We start from the raw sequence: 21608 nt of genomic DNA, 5'->3' as shown, positions 1-21608 counted from the left end.
ACATTAAGTAGTTGGAGCGCTGCGACTCGACGTAAGTTAACGTAACTGGGACGTCTATGTAATTTTGAGAAAGTACTATCCGGTTTAAAGTACTCAAAGTACGGTATCAGAGCAGTAAATTGCGAATGTTTCAAACTACGTGTATTCCAACTGCGCTTGTAAGCTGTTGGCTCGAGATAAAACGCCCGCCGGCACCGTGGGGTAAGGCCTCGCGCACACTGCTCGTTTGCGTTCCAGGTGAGGCTCTAGTTATATTTTTTTACCCCCCATGTAAAAAAGTGAGGAGGAGTGAGGAGTCACAAGTTTTATTCGTCGATTGTATTCGATTCCCGCCCTGTAATCGTACTTACTCCAACAAGTTCTTATTAGTGTTACCGAGCGGGGCGTAAGAACCTTTTGCTTATTAATATTAATTAATTACTTTGCTAGTTAAAATTTTATAAGTAATCTACTTATTCGCTGTATTATTTATATACTGTGTTATTTATATACGTTTTAGGATATGGGCTTCAAGTGGCATCAAATACAAATTTTTATTATTATAAGATGGTACATTTTTTGGGTAGCTTTTTTATTTAATGATAAGCATTCTCACCTGATGTTTTTGGCGATGCAGTCTAAGATGGAAGCGCGCTTAGCTTAGCTTAGTGGTACAAGTTCATTTTACCCAAACCTTTGAATGTTTCCACGCGGCATCATTACGTAACGACTTGATGGTACGTCCTTGCCAAGTGTCTTTAGAGTGTTCGACTTGACGAAAGAATTATAAATTGAGAAAGAATACATTATGGGACTTAAGCTAACATATCCTAATAACTATACATACTAAGCTAACTTCTCCTAATAACAAATCATGCCCATGTGGAATGGTGGCAAGAATACTGGTTGCATTTCTACACTGCGAAAAAAATGAGCCAGCCCTTCTGTCACCAGTCGAGGCAACTAGCCACGGTGAAATGATTTGGTGAAGTTTTTTGGCACTGCAACTCTATGGCCCAAGGGTCTCCACGTCAAAAGGTCAAATGCATGCATGCATTATTAACCCATATTCGGCTAACTGCTGAGCTTGAGTCTCCTCTCGAAATGACAGGGGTTAGGCCAATACGCTGGTCTAAAGCGGATTGGCAGACTTCACACACGCAGAGGATAGAGAACATTATCTGGTATGCAGGTTTCCTGCCGATGTTTTTCCTCCGCCGTTTGAGACACGTGATATTTAATTTCTTAAAACGCACACAACTGAAAAGTTGGAGGGGCATGCCTCGGACCGGACTCGAAACCACACCCTCCGGAATCGGATGCAGATTGCAGAGGTCGTATCCACTGGGCTATCACAGCTCAAAAGGTCAAATATGTATTACAAATGCCCGAAAATCTGGACTAAAATTAAATTTAGTTCAACAGTACACTTAGTATAGAAAAATTATATAGTAAGGCTACTCATAACAATTTTCTCTTCAACTTCACAATTTAAATGAGGTCTTCGCAATATCCAAGGCATCACATTATTTTGGGTAAACGATTATAATTGGAACACGGTCATTACGCATGTCTGAATGAAACCAAACACGCGTGGATTAATAAAATTATATACTTAAGTACTTTAAATGTAATTACGAAAGGGTTAAATGAAAAGGGACTTGTAATTGTAACGCGGCACACGTAAGCTGTTCTAAAGGATTATTTATTTCATTAGTCCCTATTAGAGTAGTAGAACTTTTTGTGGATGAGATCGTCTGGGGATGCACTACCTATTTTTACAACGCAGCATAATACGTCACTGTATTTCATTTTGAAGATTATAGTGACAAGTTAACCCGTTTTCATCTTAGTTTGCACCATCATTTACCATCAGGTGACATGTAGTCAAGGGCTAACTTGTAAAGAATTAAATAAAAGTTTTCGGTGAAGTTACAGGTGTGAGGTTTAACATCTGTGCCTCAGATTTGCAAACAGGGGTGCGATTCAATTATTTTACACTCATAGACGAAGTGTTCGCCTATGAGACGTATTATTCGAAGTAGAAATATATGTTTATAGGATGTCCTAAATAGAATGCAGAGGCAGGATAGAAAAATAACTCGTCCAATAACTTTAATGACATAATGTGACATAATTTGCTAATTACTCCAAATAACGCCTAAAACCAATAATTTTAAACAATAAAATTAAACATCAGTTAATTTAATAAATTGTAGTTGAAAGAACTTTTTGGAATAATTAACAATAACAATAGTTAATAATTCCTAATAATTGTAATCGGTATCGGTGTCAAACACTGTCATAATTATTTCCAAATGTCCAGAACCACAGGCGCGTCCACAAACCATACTTTGCTGCGGTTCGAATTGAAATTGTGTTTTATCGGAAAACATATTGACGGTGACATGACCTTATTATGACATTATGGCCATGTAACTTAATTGTTGTCGAATAAAAAGCAAAATATGGTATAAAACTCTACAATGGACAATATTTGTTTAAGTATATTAAAATAATGCAATTGTATTAACGTAATCCGCAAATTTTGGAACATATATTTATGACTTAATCATGATAATTTTATTTTCATTATTCAACAAGTGTATTTTCATAAAATGGTATGAGTTTTTATTAAATGACAAGATAGGGAGATAGATGACATCAAGGCCTCCTAAAATAACGCAATATATGTTGGCCGAAACTTTACAGTTTTTAAGCTATGTTCATTTTTTGACCGACGCCTACCAGACCTGAAACAATTAAAAAATATAAATTGCTAATGCTCCGGTGTGATGGAAACCATCACAAGTATGTGTTGTATTACTTCCTTCCATTTACTGATCTGAGAGCCGCGATAGCCCAGTGGATATGACCTCTGCTTCCGATTCCGGAGAGTGTGGGTTCGAATCCGATTCGGGGCACGTACCTACCTCCAACTTTTCAGTTGTGTGTGGTTGATAATGATGAAATGATGAATGATTTACTGATAGTCACACAGCATCAAATGAGATCGCAATTAAAGGCTGACTTGTCAAACAAAAAGTACCTCATACAATTATATGAAATTGAAGGTAAGTGTATAAATAGACTAAGGTTTTAGAAGACACACATGACGTATAGCTCGGATTAGACAGCAAATGTAAGGCAATTTCTCTGATAGAACTAGAGCACTTTGGATAAGGTACGTTTTGGATGAGAAAAATTGTCGCCATTATTTACTCTGAGTACTTCGCATTGCTTGGTATCATTCCGCTTTTGTCTGTTATAGGATATGTTTTGAAACTTTTGCATACTTTGACGTTTTTATGCGTAATTGACGAAAGAATTGCCATAGATACTATGAAATGCTTATGGATTTTAGTAGTCTATGTATGTATGTAAATTTTCCATTTACTGCATTCGCCCAAATAAAAGTAAGACCATTAGTAGGTACCAACAGTTAGGTACTTACCTACATATAATTATTCTAAGTATATGAATGTATTACGTGGCTATAGTAGTCAAAGCCCACAGTAATTATTGCGTCTATTACCTACACCAAGTCTTAAGGCTGCTACTAAATAATGCCAACGACTTGCCTTTATTTTAACAGGAATTGAGTTTCCCTACTTTTGGTAATTCATCTTATTCAAAAACTAAGGAGACGACTTTATACTTCGGAAACTCAGGTTTATTGGTATCTTTTTGTTTCAAGATATTTCGTTAATGTCACAATCTGTCTAGTTTTTTTCAAGTATTTTTACGATTTTACTTCAGCAAAAGTCTTAAGCAGGATCTTTACGTAATATAGGTCACAAAATAGTCAGAATTGTAGGTAAATTTTCAGTGTAGATAACGGTTTCCGCGCTGAGGCGCCGTGACTTCCGCGCCGCGTCAAATGTTCCTGTACTCGATAGCGATACGTGCGCGTATACAAGGGTTTATGGTCGATTTGCCGCTAATCTAAATGTAAATACTTTTACTTGTAGTCGCATTTATATAAATAAAAATAAAATAAAAATGCCTTTATTCTAGTACTTCACAATTTTGCCTTATAGCGAACAAATGAATGTATAGCGAGTAAACAACTGGGTCACTAATTATCGGGAGTAAGGGTGCTTTTTCACCAGAGATGTGCTATGCAGCTGTGCTGCGATGGTGTGAAATCTACGCTACAAAAATATGTGTCCGTTTCCACTAATATTAAGCTATGTAGCTGTGCTAGGAAGATGCGCAGCTCAAGCTACGAGTATGCGATGTATCGATAGCAGGCATCCAAAGCACGCATCCATAGCACGCATACTTCCATATAAAAAACTTAGTTAAATCCGTTTCTACCAGTGCTAAACTATGTGCACCAATGAGTATGATTGGTGAATATCAAACGCATCCATAGCTACGTAGCGTAGCACATCTCTGGTGGAAAAGCACCCTAAAGAATTGATTGTTGGATATATGTTTTAGAGAGAGAAGCTTAGTCTTATTAGCTATTCCTATATTATATAGAAATAGCGTTTGCTTCAAGAAGGCTTAGTTTAAAAGCACTTTTGAAACGTCAAGTTTCACAATTTGTAAATACTCTACCACCAGTTCGGAAGGCAGGTTCTGTTAAGAAAAGCTGGCAATAAACTCAACAGTTGGTCTTTTAAAATCATCATTCTTTACAATGTTTATTATCATCACACAAATTAATTAATTGTAATTCTTGTGTGAAGACTATAAAGTTCTTTGTTGACTACGGAGACCTAAAAAGTAAAGAATGTTTGTCCTGATTACAAATATCCTCATTTTTTCGCTACGAACCGACATTTGTCGAAGATAAATAACGAGTAAGAGTTCATAGTAATCGTAACTTGATGTGGAGCTATGTCGCAATCCCAGCTAGGTGCCTCAGTGCCGTGAAGTCGGACATCAAAAATAATTTCCCCGAATAAGCGATAACTCCCCGTACAATCGCTATCGAACGAGAAACTATAAAAGATAATGGCCGCTTTGGTGTAAATTGTAGTGTTCCACGCTCGCTATCAGATAATAAAAGTTAGGATTCCTATCGTGTAGCCGGATTTGTAGGCGATTGAATAAGGAACTACGTTAGCGATAACTAAAGAACTTGATGGGCGGACACCCCTATAAGTAACAAAGTTGACATATTTATATGGCTATGCTTATGTTATAAGATTTTTTGTCACTAAAGTCGGGTCAAGATCTGTGTAACGCGTAATGTAAGATTAATTGATTATGAAACACGGCTAAAACTCACGTGATATTAGGTCGGAGTATGCCCGACTAGTTTCGAACCCATAGGGGCCCCTTAGTCATGAGCTAGTTCTTGCATCGTGGCACGATCCCAACTGCGAAGCGGCTGCGCGACGCGCTGCTGCTCGCATTGCGCGCTCGGAGAGGGGTTGAGTTAAGGTTCCGTTACACTCTTCGACGGTTCATTAATGTCATCTTCATTAGACTCGTCTTCTTGTAAGCAAACCGAACTAACGCTATCTTGTTCCAAGTTTGTTGTATGTGACAATGAAAAAAATAGGTTTCCACGCTGTGAGCAGCAACCGTGTTTCATAATCAATTAATATGAATAACACTCACGATAGTTTAAGTTCTAAAATAATGTAAGATTACGTGTAATTTAGCGTCAATAGTTTGGACAAAATCAAAGCGAGTTTTCTACGCGAATCTATTTCAAGAGCGATTCCCAATAGTTGCGAGCACTGCAAGCGCCTTTTGTTCGCGCAAAAAACCGACAGTCGATGAATCAGCTCCAAATGGCGCGAGCGTTACATGTAATGCTCGTAGTGCCGCCCACACATAGAATTCGCATTGCATTACACGGTGAATTACAATACGCATTACAAACGTCTGGACCCGGCTTAAGTTTGTTTGAGTAAGTATTTATGGTTATGTTTATTTCTGCTGCTGTATTTCGATCTGGTAAGATCGTCGATGAAATTATACCTAATACATACAAAAGCTACTTGAGTATGTTTCATATGGAGGGCAAACACACTGTGGGATCACAACACACTTGTGTGTTTCTAGCAGCTCTTCGAAATTTTGTCTACAATGTCGAGTTGTGTGTTCAGGAAGTGTAAAAACTATATATACATAAATATATAATTTAAATAAACATAAAATTGTGCATGTATGCGCGGTAATTTTGTAGGCACGTTACAAATCTTTAGTATAAAATACCGTTGCGGGTAGTGTTTAGCAGCTACCAGAGAATTTACTCAATACGGAATCAGCTTTGTGCTGGCTCTCAATGCGTCATACTTAAATTACGGGTACATAGAGCCGCAGTCACCACCTCCGCTAGGATATGAATTGGCATGAATATTCGATAAGATACGACAGGACAGGTATACGAGTCGCTCCGTATACCAAATACATACATAATTCTCGGTTTAGCGCAGAATCTTGAATACTACAGCGCTGAATAATTTCTGAATAGTCATCGTCGAGGAGAATGGTAGAAATCAATAATCTGCTGTACTTTTGACGTCATTTTCTCTCAACACTCCAATATTACGACTGTTTTATGAATTTATTTACGACTATCATCGTATAGTTTGGCAAGTTCGTTGATAACACTCCCATGATATGCAGGCGACGGGGGGAAAGTCTGCGCGGGTGTGAAATCGTGCGGGGAAGTGACGTGCATCAGCCGTGGGTTTTTCATTCATCGCTACACGCCCGCAGGTAATATTGGGAAATGTTACTAGCGAAATCGCCAAGCTATAGAAAGAGTTTTGACTAGATTCCTTAACCAAAAGCCTTGGGGTATGCTCAGGGATTTTCTCTTTGTTACACGATGGGCAGCGAAATAAAATACCGTTATTGTAATTGAGAGATTTCCTTTCAATTAAGCGAACAGTCTGCAAGGAGTGGGAAGTAGTACCTACTGACTGTAACTATCGAAAAGCCTCAGTTTGTAAAGTTATCGTATCTACGAGTAGGACCAAGATAAACCTGTAAAATTAAAGGTACTCATAGAAACTCCAACTGTCTACAAGTTAATATAAACTAAGACTTGGCATTGGCAGCATTTCAATTTAGCAGGTTACTAGCAAATAATTTCACAATTTGTTTACTGAAATAACTTTACTCCTACTCGTATCTGCTAAAGTTTGAAGCATTTTGTTATTCTCGCAGCTAAGTGTTAAGAGGGGGATTGTTGTCATTGGAAGTTAGATCCAAGTCTTTGTGCCAGACTTTTAAACTTTTTACCTCAAATTTTAAAATGTTATAAGTTTACTTTTTCTTTATTTTTTGTTTTTCTAAACTTACAATCGTAGACAGTGAAGTAAATAGACAGATTCTCAAAAAAATATGCGTGAGCTCTTTAAAAAACAACAGAGAGTATCAACAAAAAAGTGTTGTGACACATGTCGTTTTGTGAGGTATAATGATTGTTCACATAGCTTTGACAATTGTTAATTAAAAACATAAATACTTATTTCTTTTAAAAATGTTATCAATATACATACAAATAAAATTGTAGTATCTGTATGCGATTTCAAAACAACCGTGTTTTCTCAAGTGCTTTAGTAATTTACACAATACTGAAATACAATTGATATGTAGCCGGATTTGACAGACGGACAATTGTCTGTCTGTTTGTCCGGGGTAATCTTTGGAATAGCTCAACTGGATTTTAGTGAGAATTTCACTGGATGATAGAGAAAGTTAACTTTACTTGTTGCAAATCATATTAAGTAACCAGTTATACCTATTGTTAAAAAATTATGATTGCAAAAATCTTAGGTTAATTGTTTTACTTACAACGGCACGCCAACCAGACAGTTGTCTATTTACTTCTTTGTCTACAACTGCAATTTAGTATTTAAGCTTCATTTTAGTTAAGATCGCACTGAAGTAAATGCATTAGTCGAATTTGAGTCATATATAATAAAAATTTTAATAAAAAAAATACAACCGACTTCAAAACCTAAAAACGTACCCACTAAACTAAAAAGCGAAAAATAACATCATAATATGTTCTACCTGCTGATCAGTATGAAGGCGGTGCTAAGCCGGTGATGTATTAATTCAAGCCATGTGAGCATATCTTTTAGATTTAGATTTTGCAGACAATGTTGTTTCATGTGGTCCTGTCAGAAATGGCTTAAATTAAGACAACACCGGCTAAGCACCGACTTCATACTGATCAGCAGGTAGAACATATTATGATGTTATTTTTCGCTTTTTAGTTTAGTGGGTACGTTTTTAGGTTTTGAAGTCGGTTGTATTTTTTTTATTAAAATTTTTATTATTTTTCAATTTTTAGTGTAAAATTTCATCTCAAACGAATACATCAGACCCCTAATGACAGTCACAACCCATCTTGGTACAAAATTTTCAGCAATACAAATTAATCAAGCCCAAGCACAAGGTAGCTACCGTAAACCGTCAAGGGGTTCCCTTCATTGACCTTGGTCTTCATCATCAGACCCCTAATAACAGACACAACTCATCTAGGTAGAAAGTTCACAGCAATACGAATTAATCAAGGCCAAACACAAGGTAGTTACTGTTAACTGTTAAGGAGTTCCCTTAATTGTCCTTGGTCTTCATCACCAAACCCCTAAATGACAGTCACAACCTATTTATGTGGAAAGTTCTCATTAAGACAAATTAATCAAGCCCAAACACAAGGTAACTGCTGTAAATCGCCAATGAGTTCCCTCGTCTATTTATGACTCCATCATCAGATCGATTTTAAACCTTCATAATTTTGTATTTCTTAAAGGCACTAAATGGAAAAGTTCACGAACACACTAGACACCCATATAATTTTCGAAAGTTCCCCTCAATTTCTCCAGGATTCCATCATCAGATCTTGTCATGATGGCAATGGGACCAAATGGGGACTATACCGTTTCAAACAAAAAAAGAATTTTTGAAATCGGTCCACGCGTCTTTGAGTAATCGGTGTACATACATAAAAAAAAAAAAAAAAAAAAAAAAAAATACCGACCGAATTGAGAACCTCCTCCTTTTTGAAGTCGGTTAAAAAATACATATATAATAGTAGTAAAATGTTGATAAAAATAAGTTTATAACATAAAAATATTGAAAGCAATCGCTAGTAATTATAAGTATAATGAACGGATCCGGATCTAAATGCCGCAGCAATTTTGCGGTCGGTGTATTATGAGGTTCGTTTTACGCAATGACTGCGTATACTGTTGGGCCACGCTTCCAACGTTTGGGCCAATGTTGCTCCACTATACCAACACTTGGGCAAACGTTTCGCTTAGTAATTGCGTCGGTCGTTAACTTTGCAAACCACTCGTAACTATGACTATGGTATTATGGTAACCACAGCTATGGTATGATTATGGTAAACATAGCTTACGGCCTTTGACCACTCGTAGCTTTGATTACTTCGAATTTCCAGTGGTTGGTTTAGGTGAATTATGATGTATCGAGATCTGGGTTGTCTATTTGATATTAATAGTTTCAGGACTTGTCTGTCTGTCTAGAATTGAAAAATAGGTGGTGCTGAAATATGTGCTTTTTGGTCCAAGCAATTTTTAGTAGCAACTTCTAGTTTGTAACTTGTATGCTTTGGGCTTTTTGTACTTAATGTCAATAAACATATTGCAGATGGGTTGGCTAAAAAATTTCATTTTGATGATATTCATTTTAACTTAATTTTAATTCATTAACCATACCAGTGCTAGTTACTAGTATCGATTAAGCTGTTGTTACCTGCCTAGCCAAGAGTTGTGACGGGGAAAAACCGTAATGTATGCACATTCTATAGGATTCATACTTTCGTTCACTTGATTGGTATGGAATTGTCTATTAAGCAAACCAGTAAAAAGTAAAAAGTATTAAATCATATTCTGATCTGATTTTTTTTAATTTATATTGTATAATATATTATTTATATTGTCAACCCGTTGGCAATATAACATTGGCAACCCATTGGCGATTAAAACTCCGCTTTCTGGTGCGGGGTTACCGTTCCCGCACCTTGGGACCCTACTCCATTGGCTCTTCGAACTATGTGCCCCGACCATTGCCACTTCAGCTTCGCGACCCGTTGAGCTATGTCGGTGACTTTCGTTCTTCTGCGGTTGCGGTGCGGTTTCTTCTATTTTGTTATTTATGTACTATTAATACCTTATTGCAATTACCTTACTTTTGAAAAGTCACACGTTTTCCCTTTCCCGTTGTAGCAAAAGTTCAATTGCTTAAATATGCACAAACTGTCCAAAGTTAAAGGTACGAGCCCGAAGGTCAAACGTTCGACTTTCCCAACAGATGCTTAGACGCAAAATTTACTATAAACGCTTAATAGATATATTATACTGAAAATCTGTGAGTATTGGAACATACTAGATCCCTTATTAATTTCATAAAAGCACGTCCTATAATAATGGGTATCGAAAAGGCAGGCAACATTCATGCAATATTCATACTGAGGGCTCCCTTCTGAGGTGAGAAATAGGGCGTCGTTTTGTAGGGATACAGTTTTATACAGCCCAATACTACCAAACTTTTACCTCTATATTCTTCAGAGCTTCACGACAGTATTTCGTGCTAATTTCTCTTTCTATTTTTATTTTCTTAATTTTTGCAAACACACAAATAAATTAATCCAGAGATTATTTTTAATATCTAAAAATTGTTACTGTTAATTCATAAAAATTTAGAAAATTATAAATATGTTACTTTATCTTAACTTTTATTTAAAGTATCACTAAGCTACCCTAAAGTAACTAGTAAGCACAGGGATGAGAAGAGCTACATTGGTGTAGCTCTTATCATTCGTAAATCTAGTGCATCATGCTGGCCAAGTGTGAATTGGAATAGATCAACCACCTCGAAAATGTCATGGTCTATTTTCATCAGTATTACTTTCACAGCTCAAAAATTTAATTAAAAATATTTTCATAAATTTTTGACCTACTGATTTGGTACTTCCAGTGCTACTAATGACTATTTCTGTTAGCATATTTTTTTGCTCGTTATATAAGCGATACTGTACAATATGATTTAAAAAAAATATGATATTACTGTACGGAATCATGCGCCGGATGAAGAAAATAATAAAAAGTGACCAATTGATTTATATTTTCCATGCAAAACAATTTGAGTTGGAACGTTATAGAGTTGAGGGTGTTCCGGTTATAGGGTGAAACGTACATAGGCTCAGTCAAGAAATGGCGAATTCGGCACGATTCTCTCGCGCGCATTACGCGCGAGCATTTGGGGAGGAATACAGTACGTAACATGGAGTTGAACGCGCACTCGCTCTAAAGTTCGCGCGTTAACTGGACGCAACAAGGCGTCCCTAATATCTCGAATCGCGCGCAATACGAGTCGAGAGTCTGGCGTAGTGCACACGATTTACGCGCGTATTTTGAATTCGCGCGATGCTTGTGGACGCGATGTATTGATGTCTAGTACTTCGACAACGCGCGTATGAATTCGCGACGAATTCGCCCCTTCTGGACAAGTCATAGGCGGATTTATTGCGGACAGTAGCAAAATCAATTAGTCACTATTCAAAATATATTTTCGCAAAGCAATGTCTACTTTGTTAGTTCTATTTAATACAACCAAATATCGGTAAAATTTAGCCTAAATAGAATTAAAGATGGTAGATAAGAGCAACAGCGTGTAGCGGGCGTGCGGCGGTCAATAAATCGGCGCGGGGTCTAAACACGTTATCGAGGTGTTACGTCGCTGGACCCGCGCCAGCCGCGCCGCCCGCTCTCCGCTCATTATCTAACTTTGCGAACTACCGCCACATTCGCAATTACTTATACTGATGTACTGTGCTTTTTTAGTAGAATAGAATAGAATATCTTTATTTGTCCACACACAAGTAATAAAATAAAATAAACAAACAGAACATACAAATATCTGGTCGTGGACAAAACAGGCATAGTACCAGCAGCACCGGCCCGAAGTAAATTTTAGAAAGGAGCGAGATCCAATTATGGCTCCTCTCATGTTTGCTCCTAATAAAAATAATTATATACTTATACCAATTATGAGTGCAAAGTAAGTATGGAACGTGAAGATCTCGACCATACTCTGGAGTGACCAACGTTTTTTACCATTTAGGCGCCCTCTAGGATTTGGCACCTGGAGCGACTGCTCCGTTCGCCGTATGGGCGGGCCGGCCCTGCGTACCAGCCCCTAATAAGGTAAAGTTACTATGACATCGTTCGACATCCATGACAACTTCGTTGATAGAGACAATTTAATTCTTTGACGACCCCCGCGACGCAGTGGTATGCGCGGTGGATTTCCTTCGTTCGATCCCCGGACCGTTTGAGGTTTTCTTAATTGGTCTAGGTATGGCTGGGATGCTTCGGCCGTGGCTTGTTACCACCCTACCGGCAAAGACGTACCGCCAAGTGATATAGCGTTCCGGTACGATGTCGTGTAGAAACCGAAAGGGGTGTGGATTTTCATCGTACTCCTAATAAGTTGGCCCGTTTCCATCTCAGATTGCATCATCACTTACCATCAAGTGAGATTGTAGTTGCTAACTTGTAAAGAAAAAAAACATTTTGGCATCCTATAGATATAAAGTTCAACTTCGAATAAGACGTGTTATACACGAAAACATTGTCGACGAGTTAAATAATGGAATCGTACGGCTGTTGTATGAATGATGTAAATACGCGGTAGGTGTATCCAGACGAGATATTTTTTTTAACTTATTGTAGTGAACGCCAGATCTATCTGAGAATTAATTTATTCCAAACCTTTTTGTGTCTGTTTGTGTGAAGCAGTTTGGTATACCTGGCTTTTTAACTTGAATATTCAAAGTTCTAATACAAGTTTTCTTGATTGGCTCATTTGTAATCAGTCAACATTCAAATGCCTTGTAATCCAGTCAACATTCCTTTTAATTCTTTTTTAAACGAAACAATACCTGTGGTTGGAGTGAGTAAGTTAATATTCGAGCGGATGAGCATTCAACACGGATATCTTGGATTTTAATCTGACCGCTCAGTCAATGAGCTATTGAGGCTTTGTGTCAAGAGGTAATTAAACAAAACAGATTTACATTTACAAGATAAATCACCTTTCAAAGTGATGTCCCTGTCAAGCCTTTTCAGAAGAAAAAAAAATAACTGAATCGTAAGTATCTATACGAGTTCAAGATTTATAATGTTAAGTGAAGAATTGTAACTGGAAATACAAATGTAGACGCGAAGTCTCCAGACAATTAACGTTGGGGCCACGGGAACGGGCGATACAAGCGGCGTAGCGGCGGGCGCGGTGATACTTAACACATTATAGTGCAATATGACGAGACAGAGCTAATATTGTTGACATACATACATTTATACCGTATTTGTCTGTAGCAACGCATACAACGGCTCTAAAGTTCAATATTTGCTGTCCAATATCTTCCTGAATTTTGACCGCTAAATCTTCCTTCTTAATTTTACATTATTAAAAAAAGCTAAAGGATCGTCCAATTACAAGCAGTGCAACCAACGCTAATAACATAATATAACTTTGTAAAGGACGCAAATAACTACAGGTCCTACAAAAATTTTCCTCACGAGGAAAGAATTATTAGGCGATAGTCAGTCTTCTATACATTTTCCGATACGTTTTACGCATTGCAAGAAGTCTCCAGATTCCCATGGCCGTCACGTACATAAATGTAGTAGTTTCAATAAAACGGCGAATGTAAAACATTTTTTCAGTTAAAACACAGACACTTTGAATATAAAAGACATCTTTTGTGTAAGAAAAATAGTGTTCATTCTTTCCTGTAAGCTCCCCGAATTGCTGACTATTTTTCTGTTCCGACCGGATAAGATTTTCCTACGTTTCCGTTTTCCGTTATCTATACGTTTTAAATGATGCACTGAAAGATTGAATAGAAATACTCGTAAAATTCTTGATGTTAGTTGTAGCAAACAACTTATGATTTAGTTTACTTAGTTCACATAGTACGTAATAATACAAACATGCCTAGGTACTCACAAAAATGTACACAGTTCATAACTTATATTTCGTTGCTTATCTTTTGTTTTGTTGTTCCCAATCGCTATCATTGTTTCGTATTTCTTTTTCTTGTCTATATTTGGAATTTTATTAAACACCTAGTTCCAGTGCCGTTGGGCAATTGGGCATACGAGGATAAAGTGGAGCTTTTGTTGCTGGCTAATAATGATTCCAGTTAGAACCAGTCTAGAGCTACAAACAAAAAAAATACAAAATTCAGAGAAAATTCTTTTTAAAAAAAGGTTTTTGCTATTGAAATTAAAAGTGTACCTACCTATAATATCTACGTTTAATAAAGATAAAATTTAATTATGCAGCATATAAATAAAAGCTGTAACATACGTTGACATCAACAAATAAATAGAACGCTCAATTCATATGTAAACAAAAATAATACACAACAAAATAAATAAAACAAAAATAATTTTCCTAGTTGCCCCTGTTAGCGCAACCGTGAATTTCCTCGATTGGTAATTGGAAATCTTTCAGTTTCACCGGCGGCAACAATTTTTCCGCGCGATGTTCATTTCATATTGTAAGCGTTAGCCCTCATTCGCACGAGAGATTTTTTAACGGACCTTAAAAAAGAGTTCGAATATAGTATGAAGTTAAATGAAGGTCTATTTCCAACGCCCACAATTGAACATGCATGCACGAAAGTACGTTATGTTTTAAATACGCTGTCATGTAAACATATACTTGGGAATGCAATTGTTGTATTTGAGCGCCATTTTATCGTCCGTTATAAAAACTCTCGTGCGGATGAGGGCTTAACTTCATACTACACTTAAACGCTTTTTTAACGTCCGTTAAAAAAAATCTCGTGCGAATGAGGGCTAAATGTAACTGTTGCTGATTGTATCCGCGCCTTGCACATTTCTCTTGACGCCCGAGTAAGCATTCCCAACGACGTAGCGAAGCTTATTCAACTATTGCAAGCAATAAAGAGGTGTTGGAAAATTTTGCTTTTGATTTAAATTTAGAATTTGTTTTGCATTACAGTTTTCCCCGTGTAAATTATTGAATCTACACAATGAGATTCTGACTACAGGATCTCTTAACTATTTTGCAGGATTACAAAGGTGAGAAAGAAACAACTATTTCGGATTTTTACAGCGGAGTGTCCGTTATAATTTAATTCTTTCTTTTAAATACAAATTGTCATAGACAAGGTAGATAAAATGACGTTATATAATAATAATACAGATGACATATCTGTTATAAGTTAAAGTCCACGGTAGCAGAGGGTAGGGTTCGACCGCACTATCAACAATGCCATTCTTTGGCGTTAACATAATTCCCCCCTCTGAAACGCAAAGCGTTTAAGACACTGAAGGGAACAAGGGGCAAATGCGGGTTAGAGCTCGTCGTACTACTCCACGGGCGGTGCGGATGTCTGCAACACGAGTGATCCCGTCTGGCCCCGGGTGCAGGGCGGTGACTCGGCCTAGACGCCAGTTTAGGGGCGCGACGTTGTCTTCTTGAAGCAAGACGAGATCACCTTCACTTAGCTTATCGTGGCTAGTACGCCACTTCGTGCGTTGTTGCAGCTCGCTTATATACTCCTTCTGCCAGCGACTCCAAAATTGCTGTCGCACCTTCTCCAGCCTCTTGTAACGATCGAGACTGCTGGAGCTCAGGTCTGCGATGGGCGGTGACGGAAGCGCAGTCAGAGGCCGACCGATTAGAAAGTGCCCTGGAGAAAGAGGGAGAAAGTCGTTAGGAGAGGAAGACAAGGGATACAGGGGGCGACTATTCAGTATAGCCTCCACTTGTGAAAAAAGCGTACATAATTCTTCAAATGTAAAGTTGCTGTTCCCCATATATCTTTTGATATGATATTTGGCAGACTTGATTCCCGCCTCCCATAATCCGCCGAAGTGAGGTGCATAAGCAGGTATAAATGAAAATTTTATTTGCTCATCTGCTGCGAAATCTGATAAGACGGGATTATTTTTTAAGAAGTTAGTGATTTCCCTAGCAGCTGCGACTAGATTCCGGCCGTTATCAGAGAAAATCTCCGCCGGTCTTCCACGCCTAGAAATCATTCTATTGAGGGCCGAAATTAGGCCATTTTTTGATAAATCGCTAACTACTTCCAAGTGTACACATTTATAGCGAAAACATATAAAAATACATAAATAGCACTTGGAAGTTTTAGCACCGCGACCCTTTCTATTTAACATTGAATATGGTCCCCCGAAGTCGATTCCTATAGTATGAAACGGGAAAGAGGCGTTACACGTTGTTTAGGTAGGTTTCCCATCACGGGCGTCATCGTTCGCCCGCGGTGGCGAGTGCAAACTACGCAATCGCGCACCGTGCGCCGCGCTAGTAACCTTCCCCCCAGTGGCCATACTGTTTCTCTAATAGAATACAACAAGGCCTGAGGACCCGAGTGCATCAGCCGACTATGTTCGAAACGAAACAATAATTTTGTTAAATGATGCCTGCCATCTAGAATGATCGGGTGTTTCTGGTCGTACCCGCACGCTGCTGCGTCGAGCCGACCGCCTACTCGTATTAATTTATCTTCATCGAAAAATGGACTTAGGGCTGCGAGTTTACTCTTGGTGCTGATGGGTAATTTCCTAGAAATGTTAGTATATTCTTGTGCAAATGAACTCTGTTGACTTAAAATAGCGAGCCTTGTAAACGATTTATCTAATTCTGCATGTGATAAATTGCCTGTCATTTTAGCGCTAGGATATCTAATATTATTTAGAAATCTTAATACATATGCGAAACTACGTTTTAACTTAATAAAGCTAGAATAATTTTCAAAATTTAAAATAATTGGTTCGACGATAACAGAGTGCATCTTTAACTCGGGCAGTTCTTCACTTACCTTACAGTTTATTTTAGTAGGCCAATAACATTCCTCTAAGCGTAGGAATCCAGGCCCGTTCCACCAGAGGTTCGAATTTTTTAAACGTATGGCGTCGACACCTCTTGATATAAGGTCAGCCGGGTTCGATTCCGTAGGTACATGCCGCCAAGAACTGCTTCGCGTAGATTCACAAATTTCAGCCACTCGGTTAGCCACAAACATTTTTAATTTACTGGGACTAGTATTTATCCACCCGAGCACAACACTTGAATCGCACCAATGCACACAGCTAACTATAGGTGTGCGAAGTGAATCTAGGCACGATACGCAAAGTCTAGCGGCGAGCAATGCTGCGGATAATTCTAAACGCGGAATTGTCATCGGCTTTCCCGACGGTGCTACTCGCGATTTTGAACACAAAAGATTAACACTCACTCTTCCGTGCGCGTCTGTTGACTTTAAGTAAATGCAAGCGCCATACGCGCTCATCGAGGCATCGCAAAATGAATGAAGTTCGACTTTAACAAGATAGTCGCAGAGCACATAACGCGGAAGATTAATTGTGTTTAAAACGTCTATGTTCGCTTGCACGCGATCCCACTCTTTTATTATGTTAGGCGGTACTGGTTGATCCCAATCTAACTTGAGCGTCCATATCTTTTGAACGAGTATCTTAGCTAGAATAATGGACGGGGAAATTAAACCTAGAGGATCGAAAATTTTACAAGTGTTCGATACTATTTGACGCTTCGACATAATATCTGCTCTGCGCTCCAACAGAGTTTGGCATGAAAAATGTAAAATATCAGATTTAGGGTCCCAACCTAGACCTAACGCGCTTGTTGAGTTGCTAAGACATAGATTGTCTTCCAAATTTAAGTTAGAATTTTGAAAAATACAAGGCAAATTTGAACGAAACTTTCTTAAATTGAAACAACCTTCCTTTAACGAGGTTTGTATAGAATTTAAAATGTAAGACAGCTGATCCTTTGTATCGGCTCCCGTTAGTAGGTCATCGTAATAAAAATCATGTTGTATTATTGTTTTGATTTTTTCGTCAACGCATTCTTCTCCTAGTTGATAAAGACACCTAGTGCTCAAGAAGCTAGCGCTTGCGAACCCGTAGGTAACGGTATTTAGCTGTAATGCGCGTAACGGTTCATTTTCGTCCTCCCGCCATAATATCAATTGGAGATTTCGATCCTTTTCGTTAATTTCTATCTGCCGATACATTTTTTCTATATCGCCGGTGAGAACGTATTTGTGTAATCGAAACCGTAATATAATGGATAGAAGAGAGTCTTGGATAGTAGGCCCTATGAGCTGTAAACTATTTATACTAACTCCGTTGCTAGAAGGCGCCGTTCCATCAAAGACCACTCGTAAGCGAGTTGATTCGCTTTTTAGCCTAATAATTGGATGATGGCAAAGAAAATAGCCCGATTTTGATGAAAAGTTCGTTAATTCGGAACAATGACCTAAGTCTATATATTCGTTTATGAATTCACGGTAGGCCTGTTTTAATTCAGGTTGCTTACGAAATCGTTTTTCTAAGTTGAAAAATCGTTTCTTAGCCTGACTTAGTGAATTTCCTAAGGTCGTGGGTGAATCCTTAAGAGGTAATCGGACGCTAAAACGACCGGATTCTAAACGAGTTGTGTGTGTTTTGAAGTGTTGCTCACACACTTTCTCGCTATCACTAAGAAGTGATTTCTGCGGTAGCTCTTCGACTTCCCAGAATTTTGATATTTGATTGTCTAATTGCTCGTCCGATAACGCGGTAACAGCAAAATTGCAATTGTTTTGTTTTGTGCACCTACTCAATTCTATTGGTCCGGAAATAATCCAACCGAATTGCGAGTTACATAAATATGGCCTTCCGTCACCTAACGATTTTATAGTAGAACCCATTATCTCCCAGTACAGATCCGCCCCTATAAGCGCATCAATAGGCGCTGGGCTGTTAAAATCAGGATCGGCAAGCTTAGTGTTTGAAGGTAGGCTAAAATATTTGCGATCAATGTGTAACTTTGGTATGTTTGTAGTTAACTGCGGTAGTATGAAACAAGTTAAGTCGGTCTGGTACTCACTTTGTAGGGATCTCAATTTTACAAAACACCTCTCAGTCACGCGATTATTTTTGGTGTTACCTATTCCTACAATTCTGAGGTCGGTGGGTATCGACTCCAGATTTAGGCTGTCCTTGACCCGCTTGCTCAAAAAACTAGACTGGCTGCCGCTGTCCAGTAGCGCACGAACTGTCTCAGACTTAAAGGTCGCTGGGTTTGAAACTTCTAGCAACACGGTAGACAGCATGACGTGAGCAATGGATTGTCTGGAAAAATTTACACATAGATCGTCGGAAGCCGACTGGGCTGCGACGGAGCTATTCTGATCTCGCCCTGCTGGACAAGGTCTGTGAAGGAGCGTGGCATGGCGCCCCTTACACTCGCGGCAACGACTCGCATAGCAGTGGCGAGTTCGATGGTTGGACATCAGACAATTTATACAAAGCCCAAGCCTCTGAGCCTCAGCTAGTCTCAGCTCAGGAGTCTTATTTAAGAATGTAGGGCAAGAATAAATTGCATGATTTCCCTTGCATACAACACAAGGATCGCGTAACTTATTATTTATATTGCGAACATGTGTGTTTGATTGTGAGGTAAGAGTTACCGACCTGTGTGGATTTGTATTTCTATTTTTACCGCTCGCGTTTGGCGGATTAGATGTTCGTTGATGTTGAGCCTTATTTCGATTAAACGACTCTAAAACGTCAGCTCTGTCCTTTAAGAACTTGTTGAATTGATTTAAAGATGGCATCTCATCCAAAGTGTTTCGGTGCTCCTCCCATTTCATGCTAGTTTGATTATCCACCTTAGAACAAACCATATGTATAATTAGTGTGTCCCAATGCTCGGTGGGCTGGCCTAAACTCGCTAAAGCGCGCAAATTTCTATTTACGTTATCTATTAATGCGCGTAACGAATGTTCAGATTCGCGAGACAGTAATTCAATGTTAAACAAAGCGTCGAGGTGATTGCTTATTAACTGCCTCTTATTGTTATAACGCTCGCATAGCAAGCCCCACGCCTTGTCGTAATTCGCGGCACAAACCTCCAAATTTCCGACAACACGGGCGGCCTCTCCTTCCAGATATGAATTTAAATAATGGAATTTGTGAACTGGTAGGATGCGAGCATTATCGTGAATTAATGATTTAAATGTGTCGCGAAATTCGAGCCATCGGAAAATTGTGCCATCAAATTTTGAAATTTGAATAAGTGGCAGTTTGAACCCGATCTCGTGACTAACGGCTTGTTCTTGGCTGTTATTAGAACCATCGGCTGCTAGTGAAACGTTATGAGACCCTTCAGCACTGCGAACGTTCGCATAACGCGATACAATGTCGAGGGCCAAGGCGGTGGAACTAGTAAATTCGTTTTCAAATTCCTCGCGGGTATCCAGTTCGTCATCAAGCTCACTTTCATTTAATGTTTCTATCTGGCCTTGTAATTTCGAAAACTCGCTATCTAAGCGCTCGAATCTACTTAACTTAATTTTTAACTCGCTTAATTGCAACGTATCTAAAGACTCTTGACTTATTTTAGCCAGATAATTTTTAAACTTAGTTATTCGGCCCTTAATAGCGCTGCGTTTTAAAATTAATTCTTTGAGCGACATAACTATGCAAATACGACGCGCGCGGTCTGTCCAAACCGGTTTCTTATCTTTTTTGCACTCGCGATGTACTTGTAGGTACAATATTACGTAACTGAGTTGAGTTTAGTCGCCCGCGCAGTGACCGATGCGATGCACGTACCGTTAAAATTTTTAAATGGTGGATGACGCGTATGAGTCACGTATGATATTATGAGGTGCAAATTTACAATAATTAAGTGAATGTGTTATTCAAATGGATACCTATACGAATAGTGCGTGATATGTGGATGAATTTGGAGCTATGGATGAATTGCGAAATGGATTTGTGATGAATGAATATGGATGGATGAATATGAATGGATGAATATGATGTTTTAATGTGGATTTTGGGCACTTATCTGAATTGATTCGGCCTGACGACTACGCCGGCGCTCGATGAGTGTCCCTCTTGGAGATTGGTCCCGATATTTGCGGGACGCAGTGGCTGCGTTCCGTCCCGATGCTCCGGAACGACGATTTCTTCGGCCCGACGATTACGGCGGTGTCCGATGCTGGGTTTTCTTATTGCGCCTGGTACTTGCGGAACTGGCGGGTCCCGGCCTGGCAGCAATAGCTTCTTTGTTTGAGCCTGATACCGCGAAACGAATTTGACGTTTCGGTGATGGCTACTCCGACTCACGCTGGATTTGATTATTTTCTTCTCAATTTCTTTGTAGTCCTGTCACGGTCGCCAATTATGTAAATTATTGAATCTACACAATGAGATTCTGACTACAGGATCTCTTAACTATTTTGCAGGATTACAAAGGTGAGAAAGAAACAACTATTTCGGATTTTTACAGCGGAGTGTCCGTTATAATTTAATTCTTTCTTTTAAATACAAATTGTCATAGACAAGGTAGATAAAATGACGTTATATAATAATAATACAGATGACATATCTGTTATAAGTTAAAGTCCACGGTAGCAGAGGGTAGGGTTCGACCGCACTATCAACAATGCCATTCTTTGGCGTTAACACCCCGCGTTGATCACATCCCTGCGGATTTTTTTTTTGTTTATTTATTTCTCTACTAAATATAAATTGAAATTAAGTCTACCAATAATGCAACATAAACCACAGGTGCAGGTTTTACTATGCATTGGCTATTATAAG

At 38.6% G+C, this 21608-nt stretch overlaps 1 protein-coding gene across 1 annotated transcript; it reads right to left on the bottom strand.

The window, feature by feature from the left end:
* Positions 1 to 15483: 15483 nt before the first annotated feature.
* On the bottom strand, positions 15484 to 21461 carry LOC112044466 (uncharacterized). Its single transcript, XM_052883626.1, has 2 exons — positions 19470 to 21461; positions 15484 to 15658 (listed from the first exon to the last, which is right to left on the bottom strand). The coding sequence occupies exons 1-2, from the start codon at positions 20471 to 20473 to the stop codon at positions 15484 to 15486; spliced, it is 1179 nt and encodes a 392-aa protein (XP_052739586.1). The 5' UTR covers positions 20474 to 21461.
* Positions 21462 to 21608: the final 147 nt, after the last annotated feature.

Source organism: Bicyclus anynana, chromosome 9 (genome assembly GCF_947172395.1).
Source record: "Bicyclus anynana chromosome 9, ilBicAnyn1.1, whole genome shotgun sequence".
Lineage (NCBI taxonomy): Eukaryota > Metazoa > Arthropoda > Insecta > Lepidoptera > Nymphalidae > Bicyclus > Bicyclus anynana.
Note: the sequence above shows the minus strand (reverse complement) of the source record. Positions and strands in the feature narration are given on the sequence as shown.